The sequence below is a fragment of the Myxocyprinus asiaticus genome, chromosome 8, assembly GCF_019703515.2.
Source record: "Myxocyprinus asiaticus isolate MX2 ecotype Aquarium Trade chromosome 8, UBuf_Myxa_2, whole genome shotgun sequence".
Taxonomy (NCBI): domain Eukaryota; kingdom Metazoa; phylum Chordata; class Actinopteri; order Cypriniformes; family Catostomidae; genus Myxocyprinus; species Myxocyprinus asiaticus.
Window position 1 is genome coordinate 45,865,314 of NC_059351.1, and position 17,306 is coordinate 45,882,619.

At 36.0% G+C, this 17,306-nt stretch overlaps 1 protein-coding gene across 1 annotated transcript in view; it reads right to left on the reverse strand.

Annotated features, from left to right (window-relative positions):
* LOC127445308 (E3 ubiquitin-protein ligase NEURL1-like) overlaps window positions 1-16,397 on the reverse strand; it is a 57,307-nt gene extending 40,910 nt beyond the window's left edge. Inside the window, exon 1 of the mRNA XM_051705295.1 lies at window positions 16,230-16,397. Within this exon, the coding sequence (XP_051561255.1) occupies window positions 16,230-16,263 (34 nt within the window). The 5' untranslated portion in view covers window positions 16,264-16,397. The remainder of the gene's footprint in view (window positions 1-16,229) is intronic.
* Window positions 16,398-17,306: the final 909 nt, after the last annotated feature.

Below are 17,306 nucleotides of genomic sequence, written 5' to 3' on the forward strand. Positions count from 1 at the left end.
ATTTGGAAATAATAATTTTGGACATGAATACAATAGATAATATCCACTAAAGCTTTCATAACAAATCCATAGTTCATGTACAGATGGCTAATGCAAAAAGAGGCAGTTTTACAAACATGTCATGCATTGGTATGTTCATATAATCTAAATAAATAAAGAGAATAAGTGTATACAGCTTTGGTACACAGCAGAAGGTCTAAAGCACTAGGCGCTTAACTCTCACCATGAATCGACATGCTTCTGAATGTTCATGTACCCTAAAATTGACAAGCCCCATCCTTTATGAGACTGGTTCTGGTCCCATGGAAACCAGGCAGTAAATGCGTTCACATAAACGATTGTGAGCATGATTCAGAGGTTGCATTTTCACTCTAAAATCACATTTTTACTCCACTGACATTTAGGTTTAGGGTTGGGGTTTGGGTTATAGGGTAGAGTTAATTAAATAAGCATTTCTGATTGACTGTATCACATCATTCACAACTAAAAATACAACTAGCTTTTGATGCCAACCTGTGGACATTTAATCTCAACAACACTTCCAAATTCATCCAGTGGAGGCAGTGGTTCGAATTTTGGTAAGCAAGGGCCGATTTCAGTAGCAAAACCTCAGGTTGCCAAATTCACAGTGTGATCAGTCAGACTATTTCTTACACTGAGTGTTAGGGATTTAAACAAACGTTTTCTGCACAGTTTGTGCTACAGACATAAATAACACCTCAGATATGAGTAACACCTCAGACATGAATAACACCTAGCTTGATGAAGACAGACGTGCTATTACTTTTCTAAATGATCAGATTTTCTATTTTCAACTGGCGGACAAAAAACAGCTGAAAAATCACTTACATTGAAGTAGGGACCCGAGTAATATCTAGGGACTTGAATATCATAGACTTGAGGATGGGCCCTTTGAATTAGGTTAGTGATCAACCACCTAGTAACCACCCGGAACAGCCTAGCACCACACTAAATCCATTTAGAACATGTTAGCAACTGCATAGCAACACTTTGGCAAACTCCTACAACAACCTAGCATGATGTTGGTGAGTTCTGCATGGGCAAGCACTACTCACGTTTTCTGGTAATCTGGTAATGGCATTTAGGTGGATTTGGAATAGGGATGTTAATGATTAATCGAAAATCGATTAATTGTCGATTAATAATTTGATCAATTAAGATTATCGATCATCGATTAATGAATTTCAGGACAAATGCGCAGTGAACATGACAGCAGATGTTGATAAGGCTGTCTATACTGTCACCCACCACTAGAGGGTGCTTGCACGCTGCATGTTACTTATTATCCAAATCACAGAAGAAGCCACAGCCACACAGATCATGGCTGCGTTCCACTTCAAATTTGTATGCCCTTCCCTTGCTAACTTCCCTCCATCTCATGGACTCAGATGTACATCATTGCTTACGTTGCGAGAGTGCCCACTACTGGCAGAAGACGTGCAATGGGTTTAACTGGAACACCCTAAACCCTTGATCACTTGGAGCACGTAGAAGGCTTATGTCAATTTGTGGAATTATTAAGTGATTTTTGCACCTGAGAAAACAACGTTTTCAGAGATAAAGTTTAGTTGTAATTTCAGAGGCTTATGTATGAATCTAATATGTTTAATTTTTTTTTATTAGAATTAATTGTTAGAAAGGATTAATCAAGCTTTACAAAAACAAAAATGGTAACATAACAATGAAATATAACTGTGTGACAAACAGATACACGTGTTATGCTGTTAAATCTCAATATAACTTTTCTAAACTGCTTAATTGACCTTCACTTTCATCATACTTTCATCATACATTAGAGTTGTTTGGGGGTGGGGTTTATGAAGTGCAATCTGCTATCACATCACAATCGAGTTGCATTGTGGGATATGGAGCTGCCTGAAGCATACATCAGAGTAGGCTCGCTCCCTCGGTCAAAATCGAGGGGTTGAGGGTCTGTCAACAGAAACTTCCCCTGCTCACTTAACAAAGTGGAACGGACTTCCAAAATGGAGGCGGGGATTCCCCCAAGGGGGGAAGTGCTTAGGGGAGTTAGCGAGTGGATGTTAAAAGTTAAGTGGAACGCAGCCCGTGAAGCGAGCTCAATGTAAACAATGTTGGAGCGTTTCTCTATAAATGAACTTTAATATTTTCTGCACACACTGTAATAGTGTGTTAAAATACAACATGACAACAAGCACTGTTGATCTCCTCGTTTCATCTCATCCTACAATTACGTCGGTGATTGCCAGGAAAGCACGAAGGTACATTCAGCTGACATCACACTATAACCAGAGAAGCGGTAGCCTATGTTATGTACTGTGTTTACGCAGCATGTTATGATTTGACTTCATTTCTAATAAAAAAAATAAGTCCAAAGATCTGAAATATCCCACGATCCACAACGTGAAGTTTTAATGAACTCAAATACAAATTATATATCTAAAATATTTTAAGATAGAAGTTACTGCTAACAGTAGCCTATTTCATTAACAGTAATTAAACAATTCCCAAATTCATACTAAACATAGCCTAAATGTGTTTCAATACACTGAACTAAGAGTATTTTAAGATGAAAATGCCAATACTTGCATTTCTTAAGTGTATTAATTTAAATTATATTTAAACAATAGGCTACATGCACATATTATTCGGAGACCTCCACATGTATTTTGTGATATTAACGTTAACGATTAATCGATTAACTGATCGTTAATTTCCATGATGATCGATTATGAAAATGTCTGAAAATTGACATCCCTAATTTGGAGCGGAGGAAGCACATAGGAAGAATTATCTGAGTGAGGTAATGTAATGAGCTGTTTCCAGTGTAAACACTCTTGAATGACTCATTATTTAAAATAATTTAATTATAATTACATTAATAACTTGCTGTAGTCATCATAAACTTCATTATGTAAGAAGCATGATATTCAAACAATATAATAGCATAGTACATGCAGAACCACACACAGATTGCAGGTAATGGAAGCCAGTGATGTAAATTATCTAACAGGATATAATGTAACCATTTGACAGAAGAATTTTCTTATATAAAACCAACCCATTCAGCCTGGGGGGTCTCTATCAACACACTTGACCATACTGTATATGAGTAAACATTACATGGAATTATGCATAGAACTCACTCTCGTACAAAAATGTAAGTCTTTTACTTGCATAGAGTTATAGAACTAAACTAACTAACGATTTATGTTTTTATGATGTTTTTATGACACCTTACCCAAAGCCTAAACCTTACCATGAATTTAACAGGAAAATAGCTTTTTAATACCATGGAAAAAAGAAAACAGCGGGCTTGGAACAAGACGAGGGAAGCATATTACAAGTTATTGACATACATCAGTCATTTGCATTGCATAAATAAATATGGAATGAGCAACCGAATTTGTTCACAGGCATTTCCTTTCTTAAAATACAGGGTTGGATAGGAAGCTAGCTAAAATTTGATGCCTGCACTGAATCGATGTGAAATTCTGTTTGCTGATTGTTTGTTCCTAATGGAAATAAAAGTCATACCTTTTAGTACGAGCCAAGTCGCACGATATCTTACATTTCTGACATCTATTAACTATTATGAGTTGTCATAAGACTATGCAATTCTATCAACCCTTACAAAAAATCTAGAGTTATGGTAAACTAGCTGCAAACTTGCCACAAATTTGCCACTCATTATTTTCACATGCAAATAAGCTTGTGATTCACCGCAAATGTTTGCCAGAAGTTTGCAGCAACCTGATGCAGCGAGCAAATCTCCTTTTTAGGAGTTTGTCTCGACTTGCAGGTGCACTTTACGAACAAACACATACAGACCATTCTTCAGTGTCTGTCTCAGTTCAAACTGCGGAAAACATTACCACTTTCAGAGAATGCTGGTTTTTTTTTTTTTGAGAATGGCGTTAGGTTTGTTACACATCCACAGTACTGGTTCAAGTGACATGTCGAAGTATGTGTTTCCCCCGGTGCGCTTCCATTATGTCATCAGCAAAGTCCGAGTGGACATGGAAACAGTTCTGTTAATTGTGCCGAAATGGCTCAATCAGTTCTGGTTTCCGGAGATGGTAGAAATACTGGATGGTCCTCCATGGGAAATACCGCTGAGGAGGGACCTTCTCTCTCAAACACAAGGAATGATTTGGTATCCCCAGCCAGAGCTGTGGAGACTACACGTGTGGCCTCTGAACGGAGCACAGCAGACAAGCCAGAATTGGCTCAGTTGGTGATGAACACCATTTAAAAGGCTAGAACACTGTCAATGAGACGCCTCTGTGCACTTAAATGTAATGTGTTCGCTAATTGGTGCATTTCACGTGGCAAAGACCCAGTGAACTGCCCCGTACCTGAAATTCTTACATTTCCAAGAGCGATTGGATGCAGGACTCACTCCGTCAATGCTCAAAGTCTATGTAGCGACTATCTCTGTGTTTAACGCACCTGAAGCCAGCATCTCTATAGGCAAATATGATTTAATCATAAAGGGGAGTGAGGCGACTAAATCCCCCTCGCCCGGCTACAGTCCCAACTTGGGACCTAACTTTGGTCCTAAAAGGGCTCGTGGGGCCCCCCTTCGAGCCTCTGGACTCTCTTGAATTGTGTGAGCTTTCTCTTAAGACCGCATTACTGCTGGCTCTGGCCTCAGTAAAACAGATAGGTGATTTGCAAGCACTGTCAGTTGACAATTCATGTCTGGACTTTGGTCCGGGACTTTCAAAAGCCATTGTCAAATCCAGGAAAGGTTATGTGCCTAAGGTTTTATCCACGCCTTTCAGAGCTCAGGTGGTTCACCTTCAGGCCTTTTTCCCTCCACCATTTAATTCGGATGAGGAACAGTCATTGCATTTGTTATGCCCTGCGCGAGCGCTACACGCATACGTTGAGCGCACATGCCAGTTCAGACTGTCTGACCAGCTCTTTGAGTGCTATGAAGGACTCACAGAAGAAATGTCCATCTCCAAGCAAAGACTTTCCCACTGGATCATTGATGCGATCACCCTGGCTCATGAGTCGCAGGGTGCGAATTGCCCAATTGGTGTTAAAGCACACTCAACTAGAGGCATGGCCTCTTCATGGACATGGACGGTGTGTCCTTACAAGACATATGCTTTGCAGCAGGCTGGTCTTCTCCAAACACAATCACAAGGTTTTACAACCTAGACGTAATGCCTTTCTCTTTGCAAGTCCTCTCTGTCTAGAGTAGGGATGGCACCGATCCGATACCTGGATCAGTATTGGGTCCGATACTGATGTTTTTACCCAGGTCGAGTATCGGTCTGACGAGCCCAATCCAAATCCAATACTGCATGTTGGTTATTGACATTACTGTCAAGCTCAAAGAATGACATAAATCACCTTCAAATCATTATTAAAGTAGTCCATATAACTAGTGCATTTTATTCAGGCTCTTACAGTCATCCAAAAGCTTTGTGAATGCAAAAGGCTGTGTTTAATAATAAATATACAGTCAGCATGCACAGCTAAGTAGTCTCTGGCACCACACTTTACTGAACAAGCGCCACTCTGCTGACACACACACATAAACACGCGCAGAGGCTTGTGATGTGCTGCTTAGCGCAATATGTGGTCGCTAAACACAAACTCCATCTAAGATGTAGATGATCAATATTTTGGTCCGCCTATAACATGCATTGAGAATGGCACCGGACAAGCATTTTAACAGATGTTGAATGAGAAACGTAATATACTACTGTGAATTAGCCTACAAACAAACACTCAAACACAGACTTCCTAGAGTGCTCAGCACCAGACTTTCAAAATAAAAGAACACTGAAATGTATTACCAATGTATATGTGATGACAAACCTGGATGATGACGTCATCACTAGAGGGTTAGCCTTGTACTATTTTATATTTATTTTTTGTTTGTATTGATTTCACAAAAATATATTATTTGTTGCATGTTCATGTTGTATATGTGTTGATGGACAATACCAGCATCAATTGTTCAACCTGTTAATGTTATGTAAGAATAACAGAGTGTTATGGTTTCTTTTAAATTATTTTCTTTATTGGGTAATTTTGCATATTATGGCACATGTTAGATCTTACCTGTCTGATCCTGTGTTTTTGGGGTGGGCTCTGGTAGCACGCATAGCCAGAACTTACTTTGTGATTTGGTTGTACCATTTTCCAAAATAGAGAGAGACATGAGTGCTATGATGTGTTAAATCTTATTTATGTTGTGTTTGTTTGTATTATGATGATTATGTGGGTAAGAAATGAGTTTTTGACTATGCATGTATAGTATTTAGGTAACAATGTTATACTGTGGAATTCCATGATGTGTTTTATAGGGAGAGGTTTCCCCCATGACAATGGTTCGTCCCGCTAGTGTTTGGCGGGAAACTGGGCTATTTAAGCCATTGTTTGAGCATGTTTGAGGAAGAGAGAAAGGTTGTATCTTGTAACCTGTGCAAGCTTTTTGAATATGTTTGTCTGAGGTGAAACATACAGTTTTTTTCTGGTGGATGAACCACTAGGCATTGTTTAGTGCCAGGTTTTACCTTTTCTTTGTATTTTTAGCACAAGTAAAAGTGTTTTTTTTATTTTTTTTAAATGCAGCTTGTAAAATAAATCACCTATGGCATTTGGAAAACTACTCTGTTGTACTAAGCCTTCCTAACTCCTCCCTGGTCTCTCAGCAACACACTACATGACAGTATAGTAAAATTCTTCTTTATTCTTAATATTATTATTAGAAATTACAGTTAAAAACAAATTGGGTTCCAAAAATTACTGTGTGATTGAAAAGTGGATTGATATACTAATAAAACTAAAATTAAATAAAAGAGAGAGAGATCTGAAACCATTTATAAGTCCAGATACAAGTTAAAATGTGTAAAGGGAACTGTGTATGTAATTGTTGCTCTTATGTAATTGTTTTTTTTTCTTCATATTTTATAATGAAATGTATTGTTAGAGATTTTTACACAAAGAGTACTCCCAATCAGTTCCACACAGTGAATTATAGATGTTCTAAACTCAAAAAAACAACACTGATATCGGATCGGGATCAGTATCGACCAATACTGATAGTTCAGGTATCGGATTTGGATCAGAAGAGAAAAAATGGTGTAATTCCATCCCTAGTCTAGAGCGCTTGCTATTTCATTGGCCAAACATAAACTTATGCCCCCCTTTTAAATACGGGCTCCCCCACTATTTTACACAACCGCCTACGTTCAGACCGTTGTAATTTCCATAAAGTCACAAGCACTTCCATTATAAATAAAATGTCCTTTCCGACTGGCTTTTGTGAAGGAGTTAATTCATACTATATGACTATAGTGCATATATCCATTCTAAGTGCTCCCCTCCTGGCTCACCATGAGGGTTATTCACTTACGACATACTCCTGTCGGCATCATGTTGAGTATTATGCTTCAGTATCCCTCTCTGGGAGGATTATGTCGTGTAGTGCGGCGTGATGGGACTCTGTTTCCCATATGAGTCAGCATGTCGAGTGAACTGAATCGTAAGGGAACGTCTCGGTTATGTATATAACCTTGGTTCCATATGATGAAGGGAACAATACATTGCATAAGCTGGCCACACTACAGACTTGGAGTTTTTTTTAGGTACGAGCTAAGCGCTCTCAGTCAGAAAATTCTGAGGAATGGTGTTTTTGCGCCCGCTTATATACCAGACAGCTTCGCGCCTAAAAGGGCGGGGCTTAAACACCATAGCCAATCTTAGAATTGCCGTTATTGTAGAAGGGTTTCAGCTAGGTCATCGGAAAAGGAATTTCCCATATGCGTCAGCATGACGCAATGTCTCGTTCCCTTCATCTCAGGGAACCGAGGTTACATACGTAACCGAGACGTTTTGCAGTTTTGTTTGCCCTCGTGTATGGAAAATTTAAAACCAACGGCTTGCAAAAGAGTGCTTCAGAGTTTTGTATGCATCACGAGAAGACAAAAGAAAGCCAATATAGTCTAGAGCCAAATAAACAATTGCTTAACAAATAGTCAGTACAATACTGTTCTAACAACAGCTAGAATGAGACAGTTGAAAAGCTTTTGATTTGCATGTTTAAAGTGGTATCCGTAGAATTCACACGCTGTTTTTCCTGAATCATTAAAAACTGAGATTCTATTAACTTGTGTAAAAGATTATCCAAAAACCATGGCTTTATGTCAAATACTTTTACAAAAACATACTAATAATTTAGTTGCAGAAGAGTCAAGACTTTTCATTTAAATGAGTGTAATAATTTAAAACTTTAGCATTAAGTCTAGCTACAATGGATATCTTAAGAAGTGATGTACTTGGCAGCCATACTGTACCATCTGAGGTGAGAGACTCATCATGTGACCACAACACGTCACCATGGCAACACACATGGTTAAACATCAATGTGATTGGTTATTTGGTAATTCTGATGAATGCTATGTTTCTCTCATTGGAACAGTTATTATAGTTATTATATATATTATTATTATTATTATTATTATTTTTATTTTTTTTTTTTTTTTCAGGTGAAATATGAGATTCACCCAAATAGAAAATAATACATAAATACAATAGAAATAATAAATAAAAAAATGTGTATAAGATCATAGTATGAGATCATTAAAAACAAAACAAAAAATACAATAAAACAGCATACATGACTATTATTCTGGGTTATCTCCATTTTTAGGTTGACTGGCCATTCTTGCATTTTAATATGATCAGGCACACACCCTCTGGGCTTTGGTCTATACAAAGCCATATCTCTAGTGTCTTCTCCACACAAACACATATCAATCAGGAACAGACGTACGATTGACATACTGTCACTTAGCATCAACACTAGAAGAACATACCACTGCCTGTTTATTTATTTATTTATTTTACCACAAACAACAGCTCAGACCAAGAGTCAGCCCAGATTCTAGAGAAAATATTTCTGGTGATGTTTGTCGTGTCAATATATATTTGTTTGAAAACAAAGACCATTGCAAAATGTTCACAAACAAACAACTTGACTCAACTTAAAACAAACCATTATCAAAATCGAAACAGAGTTGTATACTCCACTAAAACCTTGAACCCATTGCAAAAATAATTCTAAACAGAGTCCTTTAGAATCAGTCCTAAATTATCTTTCATACATGTGTTTATTTTGAAGGCTGAACTTTGAGTGTGCCTTCCAGGCATCCAAAACATGGTTGTGTTGCATATTAAAATGCAAGAATGGCCAGTCAACCTAAAAATGGAGATAACCCAGAATAACAGTCATGTATGCTGTTTTATTGTATTTTGTTTTGTTTTTAATGATCTCATACTACGATCTTATACACATTTTTTTATTATTATTTCTATTTGATATATGTATTATTTTCTATTTGGGTGAATCTCATATTTCACCTGAAAAAAAATATATATATAATAAATAATAACTATATAATTTAAATAATAAATACAGTATATACACTACCATTAAAAAGTTTGGGGTCACTTGCCTGAAATGTTTCTCATGATCTTAAAAATCTTTCCCAGGGTGATACCTCAAGAAGTTGGTTGAGAAAATGCCAAGAGTACATGTCTGCAAAATCTAGGCAAAGTGTGGCCACTTTGAAGATGCTAAAATATAACATAGTTTTGATTTATTTTTTATTTTTTTAGTCACAACATAATCCCCATATTTCCATTTGTATTATTCCATAGTTGTGATGACTTTACTATTATTCTAAAATGTGAAAAAAAATAAAAAAATAAATAAAGAATGGAGTAAGTGACCCTAAACTTTTGAATGGTAGTGTACATATACAGTATATACAGAACAGCTGAAATCCACCTCCGGTTTTTGTCAGAGTTCTGTTGATGTTTATTGTACATATACAGTGATCCGAGAAGCAGGAAAGATGGCTCAGATCCCCGGATGAGTGGTCTGTTACGTGGATGTGTGGTTGTTACTGACCAATATCAGACCGCTAGATGGCAACATTGACAAATAAGAATAGAGTGAATGACCGCTGCTACAGCCATCAAGCTGTTGGACGTCAAAATCTTCTGCTGTGATCAAATTTCCTGTTATCAATGATCACTACTTTATTTTAAGAATGTGAAATGTCAGGATAATAGTAGAGAGAATGATTTATTTCAGCTTTTATTTATTTCATCACATTCCCAGTAGGTAAGAAGTTTACATACACTTTGTTAGTATTTGGTAGTATTGCCTTTAAACTGTTTAACTTGGGTCAAATATTTAGGGTAGCCTTCCACAAGCTTCTCACAATAAGTTGCTGGAATTTTGGCCCATTCCTCAAGACAGAACTGGTGTAACTGAGTCAAGTTTGTAGGCCTCCTTCCTCACACATGCTTTTTCAGGCCCAAAGATTTTCTATCGGATTGAGGTCAGGGCTTTGTGATGGCCACTCCAATATCAATTTTGGAGGTATGCTTGGGGTCATTGTCCATTTGGAAGACCCATTTGCAACTGAGCTTTAACTTCCTGGCTGATGTCTTGAGATGTTGCTTCAATATATCCACATAATTTTCCTTCCTCATGATGCTATCCATTTTGTGAAGTGCACCAGTCCCTCCTGCAGCAAAGCACACCCACAACATGATGCTGCCACCCCCATGCTTCACGGTTGGGATGGAGTTCTTTGCTTGCAAGCCTCACCCTTTTTCCTTCATAAATAATGATGGTTATTATGGCCAAACAGTTTAATTTTTGTTTCATCAGACCAGAGGACATTTCTCCAAAAAGTAAGATCATTGTCCCCATGTGCACTTGCAAACTGTAGTTTGGCTTTTTAATGGCAGTTTTGGAGCAGTGGCTTCTTTCTTGCTGAGCAGCCTTTCGGGTTATGTCGATATAGGACTCATTTTACTGTGGATATAGATACTTGTCTACCTGTTTTCCTCCAGCATCTTCACAGGGTCCTTTGCTGTTGTTCTGGGATTGATTTGCACTTTTTGCACCAAACTACGCTCATCTCTAGGAGACAGACTGTGTCTCCTTCCTGAGTGGTATGATGGCTGCATGGTTCCATGGTGGGTATACGTGATTACTATTGTTTGTACAGATGAATGTGGTACCTTCAGGCATTTGGAAATTGCTCACAAGGATTAACCAGACTTGTGGAGGTCCACAATTTTTTTTCTTGGCTGATTTCTTTAGATTTTCTCATGATGTCAAGCAAAGAGGCACTGAGTTTAAAGGTAATCCTTAAAATACATCCACAGGTACACCTACAATTGACTCCAGTTAGCCAATTAGCCTATCAGAAGCTAATTGCCTAAAGGCTAGACATCATCTTCTGGAATTTTCCAAGTTGCCTAAAGGCACAGTTAACTTAGTGTATGTAAAGTTCTGACCCTTTAGAATTGTGATATAGTCAATTAAAAGTGAAACAATCTGTCTGTAAACAATTGTTGGAAAAATTACTTGTCATGCACAAAGCAGATGTCCTAAACGACTTGCCAAAACTATAGTTTGTTAATATGAAATCTGTGGATGTGGAGTGGATAAGTGTATGTAAACTTTTGACTTCAACTGCATATATATATATATATATATATATATATATATATATATATATATATATATACACAGTATGTGTGTATCGACCAATCACTGATAATCAATCACTACATGCCCCATTTAAAATTCCATTTCCAAACAAATGTCCGATCCAGTGCTAACAGTTCCCTTATGTTGTTTTTGCATGGCTGTCTTGTTGTGGTTTCAACAAAATAATCAACGCCGTAGTAATTGATTCAGTCATTTCAATGCATGGTGTGGTGTTTTAACAACTAATAACAAATATATATATATATATATATATATATACATACATACATACACTACCAGTCAAAAGTTTAGGGTCACTTACTCATTCTTTATTATTATTATTTTTCATATTTAAGCATAATAGTAAAGTCATCAAAACTATGGAAGAACAGAAATGGAACTATAGGAATTGTGTTGTGACTAAACAAATCCAAAATAAATAAAAACTAAGTTATATTTTAGCATCTTCAAAGTAGCCACCCTTAGCATAGAATTTGCAGAAATGTACTCTTGACATTTTCTCAACCAACTTCTTGAGGTATCACCCTGGGTTGCTCTTTAAACAGTATTGAAGGAGTTCCCATCTATGTTTTTTTTTATTATCCGGTCCAAGTCATCCATTTAAAAAAAAATTTTTTTTTAATTATAACATTTTAGTTTTATAATGAAATAAATTAATATATTGGCACAATTATATTTTTGTCTACAAAACTAATTTCATACATATAAGCATACACCTTCAAATCAAAAGATTTTTAAGATCATGAGAAACATTTCAGTCAAGTGACCCCAAACTTTTGAACGGCAGTGTATATATCTGTAATGAAAAGATATTCTAAAGTGTGAAAATGTAGCTTTTCATAGAACATTTTTGGGGGTCCCTGGGTCTGCAAAGGCTAAAAATCCCTGTGTTTAACCAAAACTAAGCCTACAAACTATAGAACTAAACAAACTATAGAGCTGACCCTCCAAACTAGATTAGTCTACACTATTTTCAACTCTACTAGACAAAATTAGACTAGATTAGAAATGAACAGAATTTATATATGCAAAAAAACACATTCAAACCTAACATTTGCATTCAAATTTGTTCCTGTTGAAATAGAGACTGGTCAAATGACAGTTGGAGTATTTGGAGCACATACCGTCATGTTCCACTTTTAACAACCTTTATAAAAAATAACTACTTATTCTTCATCTCTTTCCTGCCTGAGAGGCCAAGATGTGTTCCAGAGTGAAGGTTGCATGAGAAACATCCTACAGTCCTACACATATACTGTACATACAAAATGCATCTCTATCTGGCTCAAACACTACAAACCAGACAAGCTTGTTCTTAGTTCTGGACAGGTTCAAGTACACAGCATGTGAAGTTGAGAACCATGCTCACATTTCTCCTACCAAGATCAGATAAACCACTGTAATCTGCTGTATCTGATGTGAAGGATGCTTGTGTACCAGGATATACAATTTGTCTCCACTGTCAGCTTGCAGTGTGAACCAGAAAACAATCTCTGACTCAGAAACAGGAACTGGAATGTGAAACTTGACAGGTTGTTCATCATGCCATCCTCTAAATATGACCTCCAGATGTCTTTGAGCTAAACAAAAGGTAAAAGTCATCCTGTTTTAAGATAACTAAATAGCTGTAGGCCTAGCAGTGCTTTTGGCATTTTGAGACTAGGTGCGAATGTGGGTGAAAAAGTGTGTATGTATATATATATATATATATATATATATATATATATATATATATATATATATATATATATATACACACACACACAGGGTCGGGGAGTAACGAAATACATGTAACGTAAAAATATAAGTATCTGTATTCCACTACAGTTACAATTTAAATCATTGGTATTTAGAATACAGTTACATTCAAAAAGTATTTTGATTACTGAAGAGATTACTTTGCATTTTATTGTCATTTGTTTCATTTAATATTTAGTCCTTTCAGATGTAAAACATTTATACATATAAATGATGCGATCCAAAGTGCATTTGAACAGCGGTGAAACACTTTCTTATGATGTGTTACATTCATACGAGCAGATAGAGAAGTAAGTTTGAAGTAAGTTTGCTTCATTTTACGCTAAGCTAAAATGCTATTTCTAGCCATTTTACATGCACGTGCTACCAGGCACGATCATATTTTTTTTATCAAGAAAATTCACATTGGATCATAATTTCCACCTTTTATATTAGGGCAAAAATTGTATTCTTGATAATAATTTTTGTATTGTTTTCCTGTAAAAATATCTAAAAATCCTTAAAACAAGATCAATTTGATTTAACTTGTTTTAGAAACAACACTGCATAATATATTTAGGTTTTTCAGAGAATGTATTTTTAACGTGTATTTTGTCTTACTGTACTGGCAGAGTTTTTGTAGTCAAAACAAGTGAAAAAATTTACCAGTGCTGAAGAAGTAATCCAAAGTATTTAGAATACGTTACTGACCTTGAGTAATCTAACGGAATATGTTACAAATTACATTTTACAGCATGTATTCTGTAATCTGTAGTGGAATACATTTCAAAAGTAACCCTCCTAATCCTGTATATATATATATATATATATATATATATATATATATATATATATATATATATATATATATATATATATATTGCATTGTAACTATTTTCAGGACACTTAAGCACGTTACCCCCCAAATCCCATTACCGTAACGTTGTACCATCCCATTGTTTTCAATAGTGATTCTCATTACCATAATACAGTTATATTACAGTAAAAAAGTTACTGTTGTACAGTGGTTTTTTATTAATACATTAAAATCAGCTAATATGAAACATAGTACCAAGGGAGTGCTACTATGATTTATAAATACTTTGCAATTTAAATTAAAACAAAAAATTCTTGTTGCGGTAATGAGAATTGTGGGTAAAATGTGCATAACTGTCATAAAAATTAAAATAACAATGTAAAAAAATCTTATCGGCCCTAAAACTAGGCTTAATTTTCAATATACAAAATGTAATTTCTTAATTGTTTATTTCTATTTTGGATTCAAATGGGACCAGGACATTTTCTTGACAAGTTTTGTGAGAATCACCCTCCTGTCCTCTATTGTTTATTTGACCAATGAAATATGAAAGCCAAAAATATACATGAAAACTAACCCTTCTAACTACACAAGTCAGATTTCCCATGACATTTTCCGAAATGAGTCAAAACATAATTTATAATGCTACACAAGTGTTGTATTCGCAGCATTTCCACCAGGGGCGCTATAGAGTGGATTAGCATATTCTATTGTCAAGTTTCCAATCACTAGTGTGATTTCTTAAGGCCAGAGTATACTTCGTTTTTCTGCGTTCTGGATTGGATTGCGCCCATTAGACCGTGTTGCCTTTCAAAAGTATACTTTTTTGACTGAAAACAAATAAGGACGCGGTTGCGGCTTGTGCACTACGACTGCTTTGTGACTTCTTTAGTACAGTCAATGGCAGGCGTATGCACCAATGATGCGCACAGAGGAGGGCTGTCCGCATGTTGAGAAAATCTGGGCAGCACGTGGTCTGTGCTGATGACAAAATTTCGTCACAAATACTGTGCACAGAGCTATCAGCAACACAGACAACCAAAGGACATTTTGGCCTTTAGAACAGCACCAATTTCAGTGATTTCTTTTAGTTAGTAGAGACATTTTATTCATGGTATTCTAAAACAACTGCTAACAGCACCTTTATGTGCAATGGGATAATGAACTTCCAATGCATTAGCCAAACATTTGCATCTGCATACTTGCATAAAGTACATTTCTGGCCTGAAAGGATACCGTATACTAACACCATATGCTTTACACACACTGGACTATTATTTCTCTAGTCCCCATTTACCTAATTGGATCTGATACAGTGCTTTAATTAGAACTAATGATCAAGTGGGTCAGGTCCACCAAGGGTTCAGATTATCTCTAGGCCAATCAGCTGCACACACAAAGAAAGAGTGAGTGTAAGACAGAAAGAGATTTGCATGAACCCAACTGCTCATGGATGTTTCAGTTACATTCATGAATGCAACATAATTCACCCTGCAGGCTAACGGAAAAACAAATCGACATATCCAGCGCTTGATCAAATTGTGCTAACATTTACAGCAGACTAACAATTATTTTCAGGACATATCAGAAAACAGAGCTACTCTGTATAACCAACACCCCTGCAATTCTATGTACTGTAGGGTTATTCAATTGATTTATTGATTCAGTCCAGAAGCCAGCTGCTTCTGAGGTTTATAAACTGAAATAAACGTAGTGGAAACCCCGCAGTAAATCCCTCTTATTCCCAACAACAGAGGGAATCCCCACAAATTCCCTTCCATTTTCTCACGCGTTCAGCTGCTGTAGGGGAAACACGTCTGATGTAGGCGCGTTCACATGTATGAGCGCCTTGACGGGTAGACGCGCACTGAATAGATTCTTCGAGCGCAAGATCTTATGAAGCTTGTTTAAACCTAGCCCGTATTGCATTTCATTTTGCAAATATTTTAACGTATATTTGGCATTTAAAGGCAGTCGTTTCTCTCTCTCTCTCTGAAATTATTTACAATACAAGAAAACCAGCGCATATCAGACGCTTCATCTACAGGCAAAGAGAATAACCATCATTCTCCATTCAGCTGTTATATGTGGATCCTTAACGCAGTTTCTCACCATACAAGGCGTTTCGGGTTATCTGGCCTCCCATGTCTCAACGCCGGGTCACTTTGAGTACTGGCCGCGATTATTTCTCAAAGGCTGAGAGTGCGATATTTCCACACCGACATCATGCTGGAGGAAGATATCTCTCGGCCCCCCGAACGAGAAGGACACTTCTTCTGCCTCGGTGCTCATTGACTGTGAGATTGCGGACACAAGCGCCACACTGACATTTACATTGAAGGTGGAGTCTGATGAGAGCGCATCACTGTGGCTTGACACTCCCCTCCACTACAGCCAGTGTCTCAACAAGACCCAGTAAAAAAACAAACAAACAAACAACAACAACAACAACAACAACAACAACAACAACAAAACATTTAAATTATTATTATGCTAATAATATAGATATTTGTATTATTTTAACCAGTTTGCAATATATATGTAATTAAAGGTTTTATTTTAGATGTTAAAAAAACGTTCCTACAAAATATATATTTTATAGCTAAAATTTTATACTTATTACTCTTTTATTTTATTACTTAATAACGTATTATAGTGCTTGGTGAATAAGAAACAGTACAGAGAATAAAAATAAATAAATAAATAAATAAATAAATAATTCGTATTGTTTTCCTCCTGAAACCCAGAAAAAAAAGATTACTATATATATATATATATATATATATATATATATATATATATATATATATAGTATGTGTGTGTGTATACTATATATATATGTGTGTGTATATATATATATATATATATATATATATATATACACACACACACACACACACACAGTATATAGTATATAAGTTTATTTAATAGTAAATGTATTACAATGTAAAAATTTAATTCCATCTCTATTATTATTATTATTATTATTATTATTATTATTCAAATATTATTTTACAAATTATCTCAGTCTTAGGATGTCCAATTTTATCAATTAATATGATTAGTTATAAAACATATTATATAAATAATATTAATAATACTAGTTATTGTTATTATTATGATTATTATTATTAAAATGATATCTGAAAAGTTTAGAATGCCCTCTATTATTACCGTAGTAGTATTATT